Source organism: Solanum verrucosum, unplaced genomic scaffold (assembly GCF_900185275.1).
Source record: "Solanum verrucosum unplaced genomic scaffold, falcon-dt-bn FXZP01000115.1, whole genome shotgun sequence".
NCBI classification, from domain to species: domain Eukaryota; kingdom Viridiplantae; phylum Streptophyta; class Magnoliopsida; order Solanales; family Solanaceae; genus Solanum; species Solanum verrucosum.
The window spans coordinates 1900698-1921949 of record NW_026020680.1 but is presented as its reverse complement, the minus strand read 5'-3'; the positions used below and the strand labels follow the sequence as shown (position 1 = coordinate 1921949).

The following is a 21252-nucleotide window of genomic DNA, read 5'->3' as shown; positions in this document are numbered from 1 at the left end:
GATTTGAGTGAGATGATGAGTGAATTTGGGTTCAATGATTTGGGCTTGGGTTGAACTTCGATTAAGTTGACCTACTCCAATGCACTAATTAGGCCCAACTTTATTCTACATTTATAGTTGGGCCTTCTCTTTATTCTTCGTATAATTTTTAGAAAAAATGGCACAATATGACATTCCATTTTACTAATTGGCAGCATATAGCGTTCTTTTATTTTTTTGACAAAAAAAAGGTTTTGAAAATTAAATTTTGTAATTAGTAGCCCACGTATTGGGAAGTTCATTTTTAATTAAATTAAATAATTTTAGAAGGTGGCCATGGTGTCCTTTTTATTGGGAAGTGGTTTTTTTCTTCCTATTTTTTTATCTTCTTTTCCATACACACACGATTCTTTTGAATTGTGGTTTTTTTTATTAATTCTTTCTTCTTCTTCTTCATTACTTTGAATAAAAGATGATTTACTTTTTGTTTATTAGTTTTACATATTTGAGTTCTATAAAAATATTCGTTCATAGTGTCTATTTTTTCTCTTCCGCTTTTAAATTTTTTATGGTTTGTTGATGTCTACTCGTCAATTTCTCTAACTGTTAGCCTATGTTTGATCCCCCTCTTGTATTGTCGTTCAATTTTTTGGAGTTTTAATTTTTGAAATTTAAGGTATATCTAATTTAGGCAAAAACTTACATAACAATAATTGATTGTAGGTATCAATTGTCATGTTTAAGAAAGTTATCCCTAGGATAATTCATAAAAAAAAAAGTATTCTCATTCTAATTTTGTGGATTCTCCATCCACAACTCTAAATTTTAGCCATGTAAGTTCTTCTCGTTATCCGATTCAACTTGTGTGTTTGCTATTGAGCATTTTAAATTTAATGTGCAATCCGCATTTACACACTGAATAAAGAATCTGAAATGTATACAAATTTTGAGGGAATGAATACACGAATATGTATACATGAATGCAATGCATACATGAAGTGTTTGATTTTTTATTATGTATGCATTGATTTTTTAATATGTATACACTGGAAGGGATAACATAGCTATAATTGTATACTAATATACTAAGTGAATGAATACACCATTCTTTTACCTATATACAATCATCAAGTATACAATTGGAATTTTTTTTATCAAGTAATGAATAAAAAAACATATGAAAATACATAATTTACGTTTTTAGGTGGTTACGTATTGTACATTTAATTTTTGATGTTTCCGTTATTTTTGTTGTTTAGTGATGATTGGTTATACGAGGAAAACAAAAAAAAAACTATTAAAATGTCATTTATTAATTTGGACCATTTTGTGCTTATTTTTTATTTGTCTATTAAATGCTAATTATTGTTAGGCTATTTATTGATAATTATAACTATCAGTTGTATATATGTGTCATTTCCTCTAATTTTTAGGAATCACATAGTGTAAGGAATAAATTACATTTTATCACTATTCTTTTTTAATTTATAAAAATTCCTTCAAATTTGTGTCATCCGGATACATAACATTTGATACATTAGACGAACTTGTCCATTGAAATTAAAAAGGAAAATAAACGTAAAGTTAAATGCCAGTTCCCCAAATTAAATTGATGTCAATTTCTCCCAAATCATAATAGATTCAAACAATTCAAATTTCAAATTTTATTCTCTCAAATATTTCCCAAATCGAAACAGATACAAAAGGTTGAAAACAGTATCTGATACATAATGATTATATCTATTTTGTTGAGACATTTAGCTATGAAAATAGACCAGAACTCATATGTATTCGGAAAAAATTAACAACAAAAAAAAAAAATCAACCAGTTACTCTATCAATTTTGTGTCATATACTTTCTATGAATATGATACAAACTAATATTGTTATAAAACCTTAGGGTTTATGTATCAACAATAATATTTGATGACGTCTATAAATACATAACTTTCTAGTTTAATAAGATTGGGTGTATGTATCTAGTGTAAAAGATAACGAAATTTGTAATAGTTATGTATTTGATACATAACTATGAACATGATACATAGTAATTTGTGTTTCAATAAATTAAAGTTATGTATCAAAACTAATATTTGAACACGATACATTGTGCATGATAAAATTGTAATGTATCATAATGTTGAAACAAATGCATTATACATTAATTTAAGAAACAAAAATAACTAGATACATCAAAAATCTGAACTCATATGTATTAGAAAAAGATGAACAACAAAAAATTGAAAAAAAATAATCAACAATGTGATCTGTAGAAAGCAAAAATAAAAATGATGAAGAAATCCTTCGACACTTTCTCCTTTGCTTTATATCAACTCCCATGGCTATTTTTCACTTTCAACAATGGCGTCACCTAGGGGTGTACATGACCGGGTTGGTTCAGGTTTTTCAAATATCAAACCAAATCATTTGTGTCGAATTTTTAAATCTATAAACCAAACCAAACCAATAAAACTCGAATTTTTCAACCTCGGAGTTTTTCAGATTTTTTCGGATTTTCAAATTTTTTCGGGTTTTTTCCGGTAAAGTATTCATACAAACATATAATTTACTTGTACTTCAAATATTTCTTTAGTCCTACCAAAATACAACTATCTAAGGTGTTTTTTAAGAAAATAACACAAAATATGATATGAGTAATGACACTAAAATATCCAACAAAAAAATAATAATAATGAAATCGCGTAAGACAAATATTGCAAATTAACAAGTCATAATGAAAATGGTCATAATTTAAAAGTACTAAATCATGCTAAAATAAGTTTAATAAGTATTAGTTACATGACTAAATGTTAAAGGAAATTAAAATTAGATTATGTATTTGAATTGTCTAAACCAATGTAAAACCAAAAACAAATATTCAATATTATTGTCATTCTTAGTAGTTAATTGATTTTATTTTTGCATTAATATTAATTTGATTTTGATTTAAGCTTTATTATAATTACCAACATCTGTGGACTATAATCTTTATTGAACCATTCAGAATCTAAGTTTCAAACTTGAAATAATATATTAAAAGATAAAAACTATGAAAAAGTATATGAAATATTTAAAAATTATATCAAAGTAAATATTTTTATGTATAAAATAAAATTTTAAAATTATATATATAATGTCGGGTTGGTTTGGTCTCGGGTTGGTTTTTTTTAGTTAAAACCAAACCAACCCAAATATAGTCGGATTTTTTTTTCAATACCAAACTAAGTCAAATTGGGTTTTTTTTCTTGGTTTTCAATTCGATTTTGTACATCTCTAGCGTCACCTATAGATCTCGATCTAAAGCCTTTACCGAAACCACCATCAACTCGACCTTTCTCCCCCCTTTTTTAGACATTTTTTCTACGGTCAATTTTGAAGTCGAAAATGTATGATACCTTCTACTAATTGGGTAATCACAATACCAAAAGATGGACCATCATCCATATGTATCAGAAATTTTTAGATGAAAAAGCTAAAAGATTTTAAAAAATCGATGATGAATTAATTGGAAAGAAAAAATGGATGAAGAAGATGATCAAAAACTATCTTTTCAATAACTTGCAAATGATGAACTAGAAAGAGAAAGAATATGAAATTAAAAAATGGAGTGATAGAGGTAATTAGTGATACCATGGAGTGATTTTAGGCGTGAAAAAAGGAAAAAAAATTGTGGGTGATTGTTTAGAGTGATGTATCTGGAAAAATGAGAGAAATTAAGGAAAATAGGAATTTTTTAAATTTTTTTAAATGAAAGGGAATAATAGAAAATGGGGTAAAAAATAATGTGTAGTTAGGTAATTTTTCCTTATTCTTTTCTTAAACTACATAATTAGACATACTTAACTACTATATATGCATATTTTACCTATAGTTTAAAAATATTACTCATAATACCACTTTTTAATAATTATACCATATATTTTAAAAAGTTAAATCAGATACACAAATTCCTTAAATATGCATTTAAACAATTATCTTAAAATTTAAATTCCTTAATTAATTAAAGGTACATTAACCATTTTAATTACTTTCTCTCACATCACTTTTTTCCTCCCTAATTACCCGCATTTCAGTCCCCACCACAATTCACACACATCCACCATCTCTCCTTCTTACTTAATCATCTCAAAACATGTTTGCATGTACCGAATTCAAAACTAATTCTTGATAATCAGTCACAAAAAGAGGTAAATTAAGATTTGTTTAATTATTCGTTGTTATTTTAATGTATCTTGGGCTTCATCACTTTCACGTATGTGAGTCAGAGTTTCAACTTTTTTAAAGTTCAATTTTAGGGTTTAATTTGTTTGATTTTGTTCTATATTCAAACCATTTTAATGGTTGACAATTCACAAATAGTATGATTCTTGTTAAAGATATTTCACATTAACAATAAAATTTTAATTTAAGCACTTTTTATCTGTTTGTTTTCATTAACAATTTTGAAATGATTGCAGGGTTTGAATCTTTTTTTTTTGGCAACCAATGTGAATATTATTATTAACATAAAGCCACAAACAAACTTAGAATCATCCAAACCTCAACATACTGAGGAAAAGTAAAGAAAACATCCAATTACATAATTTTTGCCAAAATCTACTACACCTACTAGCTTTTATTGTTTTCTTGAACATTAGTATTATTCCAGCCATTTCTATTAATTGTGTTCACTATATCTGTATGTTGTGTATGCACTCCTTTAAAGTGTTTCCAATTCCTTGCCTTCCAAATATGATATACCATTGCTTCCCACACAGCTGCTACCACTTGCTTCTTGAAACTCTTCCAGTGCTTTATCTTGATCAGCTCTAGTGTAGCATGAACTGTCTTCTACATGTATATTCAGTCTTAGCTACCTTTCCTTTGTTAGCAATTTCTTTTGTATTGCTAACCACATGATGAACCGCTGCCTTGGCATTGATATTGAGTTCCAACTAGCTCCACAATCTCCATCTTTACTTTGTCACCTTTCAGCTCATTGTAAGCACTTGTGATTGAATACTTTCCAGTCCCAGTTAGGTTAAACTGACCTTGTGTATACTAGTGTTGCATTTTATTCTTTAGAAAGTTTATTTTCCTCCAATACCAGCTGTTGTCTAAAGGTGCACTATGCTCCAAAAATGACTCTTCTTTGATATATATCCCATGTACCCATTTCACCCACAATGGCTCCTTATTTACAACCAATTGTCATATAAGTTTCCCTACAAAAGCCTCATTCCAGATGCCACATTATATTTAAGCCACCCTACCTCTTTGGAAAGCAGACCTTTTCCCTGGCTAACAAAGCCACCTTCCTTTTTCCTTCAGAGCCACCCCACTAGTAATCCTTACATTTCCTATCCACTCCTTTTACAACACTATGATGTAGAATGAAAACTGACCCAGAAGCTATGAATTGAGAACAACACACCTAGTATTACCTGAAGTCTTCCTACATATGAGAGCTGTTTTGTAAAGGAAGTTTTTATCATGTTTGTGATCTTCTCAATTAGTTGGTGACATTCCAGTTTATTCCATCTCTTATCTGAGAGTGGAAGTCCCAAGTACCTAATGGAAAAACTTTTTTGTGTAAATCTAGTTATCTCTAGAATCTCACAGTTTCATTTTTCAGTCATGCCAGCCAAAAACAAATTAGATTTTTCCATATTAGCTATTAAATTAGTAGTCTTGCTAAAATGGTCTAAAGCCTCCATAACTCTGGTGACAGACTTGCCATCTCCTTTGCAGAAAATCATCAAATCATCAGCAAAAATTAGGTGGTTCAACCTAAGAGTTTTAAAATCTGATAGATAACTTATACTCTTCAACAATTTTGAGAGGTACTCCATAATTAATATAAAAAGTAGTGGAGAAACATGATCTCCTTGCCTCAATCCTTTTTTTCCTTCAAAATACTCATACCTTTCTCCATTGATTTTGACAGTAAACTTTGTTGTTGTTACACACACCATATCCATTGAATAAATCTGCTTGGAAATCCAAAACCTCTCAGTGCTTCCTCCAAAAATTCCTAACTCACCATATCATATGCTTTCCTGAGGTCTATATTCATCAAACATCTAGGGGTGGCCTTCCTATTATAGTGCATCAGCAGGTCATATGTTGTGCACCATTGATCTCCCTTGCACAAATGCAGCTTGATTCTCAGCTACTAGATGACTCACAACATGTTTTATCTACTACATATCATTTTTTATATACATTTATATATAACATTACAATATGCAATTGGTTTAAATTGACTTGCCTGTTCTGGTATGTTCACCTTTGGTATGAGTGCAATGTTTGTAGCATTCATTTGCTTCAAGAGTTGCCCAGTCTGAAAAAAGTCCAGTAAAGATTATGTTACATCTCTGCCCACCATACTCCAAGCTTCTTTAAAAAAATCCACTTCCATATCCATTTAGTCCTGGACTTTTTGTTTGATCAGTCTTGAACATTGTTTCCTTCACCTCATCTTCAGTAAATGGCTTTATCAGATGTATTTGCAGGTCAATTCTTAGTACAGGTCCTTGTTTCAATACCTTCTTATTTGCTTTCACTCTATTCCTTGTTTACTCCCCCAGAAGTTGTTGATAATAGTTGACAAATATTTGAACTATGTCTCCGGGATCAGTCTGCCACTGCCCATTTTCATCCTTCAATTGAGTTGTTGCTAGTTTTAACTTTCTATGCTTAATTACAAAGAAGAAATATCTGGTATTATCATCTCCAAGTTTCAACCATGTTACTTTACTTTGTTGTTGTAAATACATTTCTGCTAGATAAGAACTCCTTTTAAACTGTGAGTATCTCTCCCTTTCCTCTTTTTGAAACTCCATGTTTAATGGTTGATCTTGTAACTGCATTTGAGCCTCTCTCAATAGTTCCATATGCTTGTGAGATTCCTTTATTATGTCTCCCAGTTGTTGATAATGCAAATTCTTCAAACTCCTCTTTAGATGCTTCAATTTCTTCACCACCTGCAACATCTTACAACCTTGAATTTATTCTTTCCATCCTGCTTTCACCAGCTCCTAGAATTGAGGCAGCTTCCCCCATACATTACAATATAGGAATGAACTTTTCTTTCTTTTTCTCTCTTCTACCAAGTTCAGTTTGATTAGACAATGATCACTTATCCCTTCAGGCAAAAAACTACACCTACTTTGTGGCATACTAATCAACCATTCACTATTGATTAAGGCCCAGTCTATCTTTGAGTAAAGTCTACTTTCAGTCCCCTTGTCACTCCATGTGTATTGGTTACCTTGATGGGGAAGTTCAATCAATCCATAATCTTCTACACATTTTGAAAAATCCATCACCTCTGCCAGTGATATAGGAGATCCTCCAATCCTATCCTGAGCATGACTAATGGAATTATAATCTCCAAGCATCAACCGTGGTTTCCTGTTATAACGGTGGATTTCTTGTATTGAAGACCATAGATTATTCCTCTCTTCTCGAGTGTTAAAAACATACACAAAAGAAACTAGGAATGCTATTTTTTGTGGTATATACTCTACCTCACAAGTAACTGTTTGTGTAGTAATATTTATTGGTTTAACTGAGTAATAGCTAGGCCTCCAACTAACCAGTATTCTTCCATTGTAATGATGTTCTAAGTTGTGAATGTATTCACATCCTCCAAACACGTTCTCAGCAATCCTCTCCATAGTATTCCTTTTTATCTTTATTTTCAGCAATCCTACCAGTCCAACATCTTCCTTATTGCAAATGAGTTTTAACTTCATTTTGCTTATTAGGCCCATTCAGGCCTCTCACATTCCAACGAAGGAGGCTAATCATCCCCAATTCTTGGAATGAGGTTGCTCTCCTCATTTGTTCCTTCCCTATTCTGGCTAGTCCCTTTAGATGAACTGCTTGCAAACTATTGTTTAGCCACTCTCCTTGGTGTAATCCATACTTCTGTGTCTTCTATTTGTGCTACTTTTTCCAATTTTTCTCCATGTTTCTCAACATTCTCAGTTTCTTTTTTGTTGTGTCCAATTCTCCTTTGTTCGTGTTATTTTCCCTTTTTGTAGTTACTGGCTTAGCCTTCTTCCTACAAATTTCCTCTGAGTGTCCATACTTTTTACAGTACTGACACAGAGTGGGCTTCCATTCATAACTCACTTTCTGCTCTATCAACTGTCCTTTCTCATTTTTAAAGCTAATGCTCTCTGGAAGTATTGTATCCATGTCCACTTCTACCATTAATCTAGCAAAATTTAAACCTGCATTTCTTTCTGTATTTTTGTCCACCATTAAATGTTTTCCAATCAGACTGCCCAGCTTACTTAGGCCTTTTGGACTCCAGTACTTGAAATCTAATCCTGGAAACTTAATCCAGATAGGTACTGAATGCAGCTCTTCTCTAGAAAAATCCATATTCGAACTCCAAGCCTTAACGATGAATGGTTTGCCATCAAAATGGTAAATCCCTGCCTGAACCACATCATTTTTCCTTCTTCTGTGTCAAATCTAACCAGTACCACTCCATTCTTCAGCATTACTATCTTATGTATACCAGGGTTTGAATCTTTATCTGCTAACATCCAAATCAAAAATAGATCTAAGTATATATAGAAACGACCCAAAAAAATGGCAGAATTATGTCAAACTTGAATTAACATATTAGATACACAACTAAACCCATACACACGTTTAGTGCAATAATGCACAGTGGAGTCTAACATACTAGTTTGGTTCATGAAGATACATTCATACTTAATCAAATACACTGATAAAAACTAGATACATATGATCATATCTCAGTTATGTATCAGATACATCAATTGGGTCTTCTGACCTCTTAATCGCCTTCGCCGGTCTAGGCGGTTTCTCCACCGTCGATGTGATCTCCAAAGTGGCCAAATCCAACGATGCTCGATCTTCAGAGTGACCAAATCCAACGACACTTGTGTTATTGGCCATTTGAAAAAAGAAAAAAACTCGAAACTTGAAGATACAAATGAAGGAATTGATGAAGAAGATGAAGTTTACAATTTCAGAATTACTATGCTTTATGATTTCGATATTTTAGGAAAACTAATAATAGTTGATATAAAAGGATCCTCTAAATCTGTTTTGGTTGTTAATTACTCATCATTAACTTCTTTAATTAAGGAAATAAGTTACACTCTTTAATTCAAAAGTAAAAAAATCGTGTATCTCACCTATTAAATCTGATGGATACATATATGTGACGGGTCATGATACATGTATCTGAAGGCCAAAAAATGGTATAGAAAGTAATATAAAAAACTATCGAGAATCCTAATAATTAGAATTTAAAGTAGTGGATTTATGTAGTTTGCCCTTTTTCTTTCTTTTAGAAATTTTTTAGCTTTTGCTCATGAATTATTTTAAAAAAAAATCCATTTTATTTGAAATTTTAAAATTGAAGTTAGAGATGAACTTGTCACTTGTGTTTGTTTAGTCATAGTTTTTGCACTTAATATTTTGAATATATATATATATATATATATTATTTGAACATGGAATATAATTTAAAATAAGTTGTTTTATGAAATACAAAATTTAATTTTTTTTTGAAAACATAATATATTAAAAAATAAAAAAAATAAAAACAACATTTTTGGTGTTTTTCAAATTATAACTATAACTTGAGTTGTATTTGAAATTTTCATGGCCAAATATTGTTATTGAAAGATGTGAAATAATTTTTCCAAAATAAGTGAAAAATTGTCATGGCCAAACGGTTTGGATTCATGTACTAATATTTTTATAATTTTTCTGATTTATTTGTGTAACCTACAAATTACAATGCCAAGTAAAATGGTCATTGGTATACGAGTTTAAGAAAGGTTTGATGAAGTATTAGCTACCAACCACACTTAGGAGTAAAGTGAAAGGGGAAATCAACCATTATCAGTAATAAACTTGAATAAATGAGGGTGAAAAAAGAATCCAAACGAGGATTGCAATTGCTACTATTAATCAAAGCCAAAACAATTCTAATAGAAGACCCATGTTTCATGAAAATAGTTAACTTTGCTTTTGTATTTTGGTGTTGCTGTGTTTTTGTTACCTTTTTCTTTTTTCACTGTTTTTTTTGGTCTCATTTTTTGTTACCTTAGTTGGTATCAAACTCTATTTTGGTGTTGCTACTGTTAAATTGCAATATTACGTACCAAACTCTACAATGCCAACTGTCAAGTTTGTTTAGGCAATAACCTTTTTCTTCATATCAATTAGTCAAGTTGTAATTTATATTCAAATTTTGATTAAACATAAGATGAAGTTCTCATTCTGTTATAATGATATTCTTTTGGTTATTTTACTTTCAGTGATTTACAGTTGAAAAATGAAATTGACATGTTTTGAGTATTGCCAGTGTAGACAGGATCGTATCGTAAGTCGGGCAACTCCTCACCTGCCTCAAGAAGACTTTTAGTGAATCCATAAGTTAATGTTACATTCGATATTCCCACAAGGTATAAAGTGGCTCTGACAATGTGGGTAAGACATTGGACCATCGCGAGACTCATAGAGATGGTTATCGATTAGAGAAACTCCGTAATAAAGTAAAGTGTTTATATTTCAGTATTTGCTATCATTACATCTTATAGTGTATAGTTTATTTGATTTTACTTCACGTGCATACTTTACTTCAGTTGAGTTACTTTCAGTCCTTCAGTTCGATCGGTTATCTATTTCATTCAACTTTATTACATACTGTACATTTCATGTATTGACGTCATTCGACGCTGCATCGTTTCATGATGCAAATACATATATTCAGGATCATCAACAGGCACTTCGTTGAGATCACAACACCACTCATCAAGTTTTGATGAGGCCTCCTTGCTTTTCGAAGGACTTCAGTCTTTTATTGCTTTAGTAGTTTTGATTAAGATTGTCGTGGGTCTTGACCAGACACCTATTTGGAGACAGTAGAGGCTTCATAGATAGACAGATTTAAAGAGTCTTTTAGTGTTCATTTTCAAAAGTTTTGCTAAACTTTTATCATTTTTGTTTAGTATTTCTAGACAACTTGACATTCAGTCAATTACTTTAAATGTTTTTCTTCAGTTTTAAGTTTACGTTTGCTTGAGTTAGTCTTCTGCTAAGTAGTCAATCATGCTAAGGGTTCACTTGAGGACCAATCATGATTTTCGAGTGTCGGCTACGTCTAGGGTGTAAGCTTGGGGCGTCACAGGAAATCCTTGTAACCCAATGAGACTTAACTAGGCACTGCACCGGTAATTCAAATTAGTATAAAAATCTTTGTCTCAATTTATTTTTCGTTATTTATCATCTATCATACTAACCTGCAGGAGAGTTGACTACCAGCCTTTGAAAGTCGATTTGGAAGGAATTTTCAATTCAACCACTCCCCCCTCCCCCCTCTTGACTTTTAATTACTTCTTTACGTGCCCAACTAACGTGAGGTTACAACTTCTTTGGAAATGGATCAAAAGGATGTTTTTATTTGTTGTGGTTAGGGGTGTTTGTGGTTTGGTTTGGATCCGTTATTGATTAAAACCAAAATCAAACCAATCTAGTCGGTTTTTAAAAATTTTAAAATCAAATCAAACCAAACGAAAAAAATAACCGTCGATTTGGTTAGTGTTGGTTTGGTTCAGTTTTTCTGGTTTATTTGGTTTGAAAGTGATGTTTTTTAGGACTTACGTATTTCGATAGACACAAATACCTAGCACATGAACAATCCACATAAAAACTATTGTTGGTTCAATTAATCAATTTTATAAGCAATACAAGAGTTATCATTACACGAACAAAGTGATTCAATTAAGAGAAAGTGTTTTATGTGAAGTAGGGTAGGTAAAAACTAAAATGAATTTTGATGGACTTGGATTTAGGCTTGTTATAGTTGACCTATAGTGTTGGACTTGAGAAAATGGTAAAATTAAAGACTTGAGTTAATTAAAATTCAACAAAATATTTATATTTTATTTATGAATAATATGTAAATAGTTGTAAAATTTATACATCTAATTTATCGGTTCGGTTTGATTATTTTTGCGCTTGTTTTTTTAGTAAAACAAAAATCAAACCAAATAGTATCGGTTTTCAAAATTTAAAACCAAACCAAACCAAATATCGATTTTTTTAATCGGTATGGTTTGGATTGAATTGCGGTTCGATTTGATTTTTTAGCCATAACCATGAACAACCCTAATTGTGGTAAATAGTTCCGTGAAGTAATAGGACGGCACATTTTAGGTGTCTAATTAAAAAAAAAACAATTAAAATTAAGGGCAACTTTATATATAGAGTAAATATTTTTAATATTACAACTTTTTGATCACCTTGATTCAATGACTCATATCATCCTTAATTGAGTGAGTCGGGTCATTTACCTAATTGTAAGATGAGGGATGATATAAGTAAGCAGAAATAAAAAGTGGGGAAAAATGGACCTGAGATGTCCGAAGTAAACGGAAAGCGGTCAGGTATTGAATTAACGGTGCACAACATGCAATAGTAACTGAAACTTCCAAATACTTACATCTCACTATCAAATATTCATCACACTATTGCTAATAATAATAGCAATGAATAAAGATTATGTTTTCTGAATAAGAAGCTGCACAGTTTAATTTATGCCTTCACAGGTTCTTTTCTGTTTCTCCTTTTCCTTCACAATATCAGTTGTTTTTTTAAAATTATTTGAAAATCTATTTGTTATTTAGGTGTATTCCTTCATGGTATCCTAGATTTTTTGTTCTTGATTTCCATATTTGCATGCAATTGGTACGATTGATTGTGCCACTATCTCATTTAAAAGATTATATTGTTAGCAGAACGACAACCCTTGGGCCTATATTATTATATTTTGTTTAGGAGTGAGGGTGAAACTCCAACGCTTGACCTTGCTCTGGTACCATGTTATTTTGTGACCATCTCATGATATAAGTGGAGATTCTTTGAGTCTCAACTTTGAAGGGTAAGATTAATATTGACATTATTGTATATTGGGTGTTGAAATTAGTTATTTTAATTGCAATTTGATTATTATAGTACTAAATTCATTAATTATGTACATTTGACATTTATTAATTTACCATAAGTTGTAAGCTTCACTTCAATGAAGTACACTTCATTTCTTGCTTTTCGCTTCAAGACTAAACTTACTACCTTGGGGTAGTTTGGTAGCTGGTATGGATGGGAGTTATGCAGGTATTGAATCTTGCATAAATAATACCACGTTTGGTAACTGGTTAGGAGGTAAGCTATTCATGTATCAAATTAATATGGTGTTTGGTTTGTAATTAGAAATCTGTATAACTATAATACATGTATAAGTTACAAGGGAATCTGTGATTATTCTATGCAGGACAGAAGGTGGAATAAATAATACATGAATAACATTCATAACTAACCAGCTACCAAACGACCCCTTAGTCTATAAGTGAATACAACAATTTCTTGCTTTTCGCTTCATTCCAGTGATGGTCTAAACATTGATAACAGATTGCAGTGAGGTATATTTGATTTGAACATATAGATGACACAATCGCAGACTGTTTCGCTTGTTGTGACTTTCTTGATTTGAGCTTTTCTACTTTATATATATGTGATGCAGATATCTTCCGAATTGAATGTTGAGCACTAGTTTACTATCATGAACTCTATCCTGGATCGCGTAGCCAAAGATTATGGTAGACGGAACAGCTCAAGTGTGTATAGTAGTGGGGATGTCTTTGAGCCTTTGTCAAGTAGTAACGGTGAGGCTGAAAAGACAAAATATTTATTCCATATAGGCTGATCAAACTCTTGATCTGGCTAATTCCCCTGACTGTGCTTTATTGTTTCTACAGCTAAGCAACGGGCAAAATTGGTAGAATGGTTTAATAGTGTTCTTCCTCACTTGAGTTTGCCAATAAATGCTTCTGATGAGGATTTACGAGCATTGTTGATTGATGGTTCTGTCTTATGCCAATTATTGAATAAGTTGAAACCAGGTTCTGTACCTGAGGTAGTTTATAACATTTTGATTTTACAGTATGCTGGAGTAAGTATGGCTTTGTCTGTTGATTTAACTGTATCTTTTGTTCTAGTGTGGTGGTACAGTACACTCTCCAGAGCTAAGTTCAGAAAATATTAGAAGGTTTTTGTCTGCTATGGATGAAATGGGCTTGCCCAGGTTCCACGCATCAGACTTGGAACAGGTTAATGAATATAAATTGGTACTCATGTCATAACTAACTCATGTAGTTCATTTCTACTTATGATTATAGGAAGTCCTTGTTCTCCCGTTTGGCTATTTTGAAGTTGAAACTTGAAAATTTGAGGCTTTAAAGTTGTGTTTGGACATGCATTTTACTTGGAGTTTTGTGAGTGGAAGTCTCAAAAATACAACAACTGGTCCGAGCCCACTTGAAATTTCATGGCCAAACAGATATTTGAAGATAAAATTTTAAAATCTGATCCCAAATATATGGCCAAACACTAGCTTAACTTTGCAGGCCATTTGAGTTGTGTAACTTTTTCCATATGTAGAAAAGTGTTATCCTGCTTTACTTTTATATAGTGAATTGCCATCTATATTTCATTTTAGATCTATTAATAATGATGAATTGTCCAGGGTTCCATGAAAATAGTACTGGAATGCCTTTTAACACTTCGGGCAGAATTTAAGCTGAATGATGGAGGATACAATTCGAGCACAGTATTATCCAGTAAATATGGGGCTGATGCAAGCAGAAGATGGAAACTGTTGGGTGAAAATTTGGGATGTGGTGATTTTTCATTCATAGAAGAATTTTCATCAAGAACTCACTCTACCTCATCCCTAGGAGAACGGATGAAGACAGGATCAGATTCAAAATTCCAGCGTGCGTTGAGAAGTCCTGTAGTGACAGGTATTGATGTAATATGCAACATAAAAACACGTTTACAGATGGCATAGCTGTTTGCTATTTGCTTTGCAATCATCAATGTTCTTTTGCTCTTCTTGCTTTTAAGAAGTTAAGCAATTGTTAAATTAGGTAAATAACTGTTTGCTCTTGCTACTTCTCCAAACTCCACATGTCATATCTTCTCTCTGAACATTGTAGAGCCATCGGCCGCGTTAATACATCACGTTGGACATAAGTTCCATGAAGTATTTCAGCTTAAACAAGGGAGCCACGCTGAAATTCCTGCTGCAAGGATTTCGGAAATGATGAGATCTAACAGTTTGGATGTTAGTAACAAGTTCCACCCTCCCTTTTGTCAATGAAGCTATCTTTCTAGTTGGATAAATTTTATTCTTGAAGGTTTGAATTTGTACTTGTTCCACTCATTTCATTTTTTATTGCTTTCAGATTGCCCCAACGCAGTCACTTCTAAGTGTTGTAAATGGGATTCTTGATGAAAGCGTTGAGCGGAAGAATGGAGAGATACCTCAAGTCTGCACTTAATTTGCATATTTTGACTTGTAGAATTTCTGTTCTATATGAATACATTACAAAATATATGATCTAACATTAGTTGGATGTCTAAATCTGTCAGCGTGTAGCGTGCCTATTGAGAAAAGTGGTGCAAGAAATTGAGCGGCGGATATCTACTCAAGCTGAACATCTTAGAATGGTATAATCTGTAGCTGTATTCTCAATTTCTCTTTCCAGTGGATATATTTCATATCATTTTTCTTTCTGTGCCTGCAGCAAAGCAATCTATTCAAGTCTCGTGAAGAGAAATACCAGTCAAGGATCAGAATCATGGAAGACCTTGCAACTGGAACTAGTGAAGAGACACAGGTAGTTATGGACTTCACATTCTAGGAAAAGTTCAAAGTCTGCAATTATTACGCTTCCCGAATTACTACCTTTACACATCCAATTCTTCTGCATTTCAGATTGTCATGAACCAGCTTCATCAGATTAAGGTAATTTTCCAGTTTTTTCTCTACCCCATTGCTAGCTCAATGTTCAGAATGTTCTCTTCTTTTGTGTGCTTTTAGCACTTACTATATCACACGAATCGGCTATCCTGGAAATTAAACCGGCTATGCTTCATCCTATTTCTTCATCTCATGATTGAGGACATTATCATTACTTGCTCAGATTAACAGTACTCTCTTTTGCTTCTGACTAGAAGGCGTCGCGTATAATTTGTTTGTTAATCTTGTCAAGTGAAATCTGTTATTGACTGCAAAGAATATGATGCTAGAGTCTAGGTAGTTCCAAAAAATTCAGCTCCATCATTTTTCTCAACAATCTTTAGTTTTACTATTACTTTGTTTTTGAAATCACATGCAGAATGAGAAGAACAAAGCGGAAGAGAAGAAGAAAATTGAGGAGCAGGATGTGCCTAGATTGAAAGAGAAGGACGATCAAATTGCCGCATTGAAGCAAGAACTGGAAATGGCTAAGAAGTCCTATGAATCGAAAGAGAACGAAGATCATGGACAAAATATCACAGCTTTGAAGAAAGAGCTGGAAATAGTTAAGAAATCATATGAATCGAAAGAGAAGGAAGATAATAAAGAAATTATAGCTTTGAAGCAAGAAATGGAAATAGTTAAGAAATCGTATGAATCGAAAGAGAACGAAGATAATAAAGAAATCACAGCTTTGAAGCAAGAAATGGAAATAGTTAAGAAATCGTATGAATTGAAAGGGAAGGAAGCTGATAGTCAAGAAATCACAGCTTTGAAGCAAGAACTGGAAATAGTTAAGAAATCGTACGAATCGAAAGAAAAGGAAGAACATAGACAAGAAATAGCAGCTTTGAAGCAAGAGCTAGAAACAGTTAAGAACTTGTATGAATCGAACGAGAAGGAAGATCATAGGCGAGAAATCGCAGATTTGAAGCAAGAAATGGAAATAGCTAAAAAATTGTATGAACAACACACCCTAGAAATGAAAGAAAAGGCTACAGAAGCTCAACAAGAACTTGAGGAGAAGTTGAAGGAGGCCATGAGCCTTTTGACAGAATCAAGAAATAGGATAAAGGAACTTGAGACATTTGCTCAATCAAACTCTCACAGTTGGAAGAAGAAGGAGCATATTTACCAAATATTTGCAGACTTCCAGCTGGGTGCACTGCGTGTATGCTTGATCTCTTTTCGTCTTTTTAAATTTTTCCTAAAATGTCATTTATGTAGAATGTATAACTCGGACCTCCATGACTGTTCAGGAACTGAAGTTTTCTTCTCAGTCAATAAGGCAAGAAGTGGTGAAAACTCAGCAGAGCTACGTGGAGGAATTCAATCAACTAGGTCATTTCAGCTGCTTGAAGTGTTATACTAATGTCGTTTATTGAAGGCCATATAAGTATAAGATATCAAGACAAGTTTTAACATTGACTTGAATGGATTTTCCTCATGAAATCAAATTTTGATTACAGGTGCAGTAGTGAGAGCACTTGGACATGCAGCTGCAAACTACTCTGCACTCCTTGCTGAGAATCGCAAACTGCACAATGAGGTGCAGGAGCTAAAAGGTGTGATAACATAGTGATCTTCGTAATTTCGAGGACTGAAAATTAAGTACCGTTCTTGTTCATCTACTTATGTTTATTTTTCAATTAGGAAATATCAGAGTATATTGTCGAATTAGGCCATTCCTTCGTGGACAAAAGGAAAAACAATCAGTTGTTGAATACATTGGAGAAAATGGGGAGCTGATTATTGTAAATCCTTCCAAACAAGGAAAGGAAGGCCGCAGGTCTTTCAAGTTTAATAAGGTCTACAATCCAGCTGCAACACAAGGTTTTCAGATTCTTCCATATAAATTATAATCAATTCTTATATCTCTAATCTGTATAATTAACTCTAAAATGACTTCACCTTCCAACTCTTCTACAGCTGATGTATATTCAGATATTCAGCCATTAATACAGTCCGTGCTTGATGGATATAATGTGTGTATATTTGCCTATGGTCAGACTGGATCAGGGAAAACATACACCATGGTAATGAATTTTGGTATATAAATTTGTTAAATATGTTTATGTTTTTTCACTTTCCTGAAGTCAAACTTAATTGACCTACAGACTGGCCCAGACAAAGCGACCGAGGAGAATTGGGGTGTCAATTATCGAGCTTTAAATGATATTTTCAGAATTTCTCAAACGAGAGTGAACACCTTCACATTTGAAATTACAGTTCAAATGATGGAAATATATAATGAACAAGTTCGTGACTTACTCTCAAGTGATGGTTCAGCAAGGAAATATCCTTTTATTTACTGCATGGTATCTGATTTGTTACTTTCAAACATTAAATGATCGACCAGTCTGAAATATTCTTCGGTTTTAACTTTTTTCTTCCTTCCTTCCTTCCTCTTTGCTGATACTGCTGTCTTACATTTTCAATTAATTTCCAAAAAGACCATCTCAGACTTGCATATAACATGCATCTGGTTAACTGTTTTCCTTAATTTGCACACACTTGGGATAGTGTCCACCCCCCAGCCTAATGGATTAGCTGTTCCAGAAGCAAGCATGCATACAGTAAACAAGACCTCTGATGTCTTAAATTTGATGGATATTGGATTAAGAAATCGACATAGAGGTTCCACTGCAATGAATGAAAGAAGTAGTCGGTCGCACAGGTTCCGTATAACAACTCTACAGAGTTCATCTACATACTTTGAAGTTTGAAGTACATATCTTCTCTTTTTTATTACGAGTGATTTACTATATCATACTGTGATTAGCTGCAATATGTGCACAGTGTTGTCACTATTCATGTTCGTGGGATGGATATTAAGAGTGGTTCATCCATGCGTAGTAGTCTTCATTTGGTGGACCTTGCTGGAAGTGAAAGAGTCGACCGCTCTGAGGTGACTGGCGATAGACTGAAAGAGGCGCAGCATATAAATAAGTCATTATCTGCCCTAGGAGATGTCATTTATGCTTTGGCACAAAAGAATGCCCATGTCCCATACAGAAACAGCAAGCTGACTCAAGTCCTTCAGACTTCATTAGGTACCTTTTTTTATTTATCCTAGTTAGTCTTTTGATTTTTTTTCTTCCGGTAACCATGTAAACAGTACCATTAACAAACAAAAGTGATACACCCAAAGAACACCCATCTCCACAACCGCCTTCCAGGAAGAGTGCTATGAAGAATGAGCCTCCAACAGAAAAAAACTACTTATATCATCTGTGCGGTATGAATAACTGGAACTAAAAACAAAGAATCCTATGAATAAATTGCCAACATCTGTGCCCTCTTTGATGAATTTAACATCTCAATTCTTTGTACAATTTCCTCTTCCAATTCCTAGCTCTCCAGATGTGGTAGCCATCACCTTTACTTTGGAACTTCTTCCGGTGCTTCCTCTTTATAGTCATTAAGACTTGCTTCATGTCCCCTACCTGAATGTTAGTGTTATTATACACAATTAGTTCATTCCTAACTGAAGGGATCCATGCACAATCAGAAAACAAGTGAGAGCTAGTCTCCAATGTCTGTGTCTTACACAGACAGCTAATGGAGGAGCCAGAACTTTCACTAAAAGGGGTCAAAATATAAAGAAGTAAATCTTCAAAGAAACCAAGGGGTGTCCGTATGTAATATATATCCATAAAAAAATATTTTTACCTTGCTACACAGTTTAACTCTCCGACTTAAGTACATACAGCAAAAGAGATCGATCATCCACTTGCATCTTCAGTTTAATCAGTCTCTCTTTCGTAAGCAGACTGTCCACATTATAACTCTATGCATTGGCTGGGATACAGATGTCCACACAATATCTGTAACCTCCAGCTTCCTTTGCAACCTCATAAGAAGTTGATAACTACTAGTGATGAAGTATACTCCATTAGCAGTTAAACTATACACATTCTAGTTATACCATATGACCATCCTATCCTTCAAAGAGTTGATTTTTCTCCGGTACCAGCTACTATCCAGTGGAGCTTTATGCCCCCAGGTACTATTGTCATTTTTCATATAAATCCCATGGACCCCAACTTACCCACAACTAGTTTCCAAAGTAACTTCCCCACTGAATCTACATTTCCAAGTTCTGCATTCTTTCACGTTTAAGTCCTCTATTCTTTCGTAGACAAGCTTTGTCCCAAGAGACGAGGCATGGTTTCCTCAGTCCTTCTGAGATCCCCCACATATGTTCCCTGCACTTTCTATCCACCTCCTTCAATATGCTCTGTGAGATAAAGGCAGACCCCTGAAGCTATCTATAGAGAAAAGCACAGCATTCAGAACTTGAAATCTTCCAGCATAGGATAATTGTTTAGCATAAGCAGTACTAAGCATGCTGGTAATCTTGTCAATTAGTTGTTGACACTCTAACTTTCTACACTTCTTAGAGGATATAGGCAGTCCCAAATATCATATTGGAACTACCCCTAGAGTGTAACCAGCAATATATCTTTCATTTGGTCAGTAACTCCAACTATAGAGATGCTAGACTTCTCCAAATTTCCAATCAAACCTGTGGCTGCACTAAAGTGATCCACTGCTTTCCTCGCCCTTAGCACGGAGTGTTCCTCTCTGTTGCAAAATATCATTAGATCATCAGCAAAGATTAAGTGAGTCAGTTTAACAGTCTTGCACATGGGGTGATATTTGATGTCAGGTAACTGGTACAATACGTTACAACATGAAATTGGTCTATATTGGCAAGCACTGTCAGGACAGTCAACCTTTGGAATAAGGGCAATATTAGTAGAGTTAATCAGGAGTCTTTTGATTCTTTCAGCAACAATTGAGCATGAATCATAAGCAAGTGCATCGGAGATATTTCAATGAAAAATAGAATATGTTTGACATGGCTGAGAACCTCCATGGTTTCAAAAAGATTTTGACCACACTAGGTAGTTTCTATATCCCTGCATTATTATCTTTTACATCTCGGGTACTTATCTGATAACTATTCTTGCTTATTTAGTGTTGAACTATTTATTTATGATATTTGAGTACCCGCTCGGATGTAAATTTCTTCAACATTTGCAATTCTGCAATAAGTTCAAATGGATCTCTTTCCTCATTAATGTCCTCGGCTGTTGATACTTGCACATTTTTTATTTTGTTATACAGGTGGTCAAGCAAAGACACTTATGTTTGTACAGCTTAATCCTGAAGTTGGTTCACATTCAGAAACCACGAGCACATTAAAATTTGCTGAAAGAGCATCTGGAGTAGAGCTAGGTGCTGCTCGAAGTAGTAAAGAGGGCAGGGATGTAAGAGATTTAATGGAGCAGGTGTTCTTTAAACTTTAAATGCTTATTAGTAACATTCAATAGTTGTGCTAGAACTGAAACATTATTTTATGCTTCTTCATTAATTACCTAACTTGTACGATCCCAGCCAATTGTCAAGGTCTTGTCTGGTTTAGA

The 21252-nt window shown here is 33.4% G+C and overlaps 1 protein-coding gene across 1 annotated transcript; it reads left to right on the top strand.

Annotated features, from left to right (window-relative positions):
• Window positions 1-12507: 12507 nt before the first annotated feature.
• Window positions 12508-21139, top strand: LOC125812171 (kinesin-like protein KIN-14K). The gene is made up of 20 exons (XM_049491668.1): window positions 12508-12569; window positions 13541-13682; window positions 13776-13933; window positions 14016-14126; window positions 14543-14819; window positions 15015-15142; window positions 15264-15347; window positions 15451-15528; window positions 15606-15698; window positions 15797-15826; window positions 16200-16275; window positions 16726-16991; window positions 17080-17161; window positions 17290-17385; window positions 17474-17653; window positions 17750-17856; window positions 17938-18116; window positions 18333-18497; window positions 18620-18873; window positions 20954-21139. Exons 2-20 carry the CDS (start codon window positions 13580-13582, stop codon window positions 21133-21135), a joined length of 2649 nt encoding a protein of 882 aa, XP_049347625.1. The 5' UTR covers window positions 12508-12569; window positions 13541-13579; the 3' UTR covers window positions 21136-21139.
• Window positions 21140-21252: the final 113 nt, after the last annotated feature.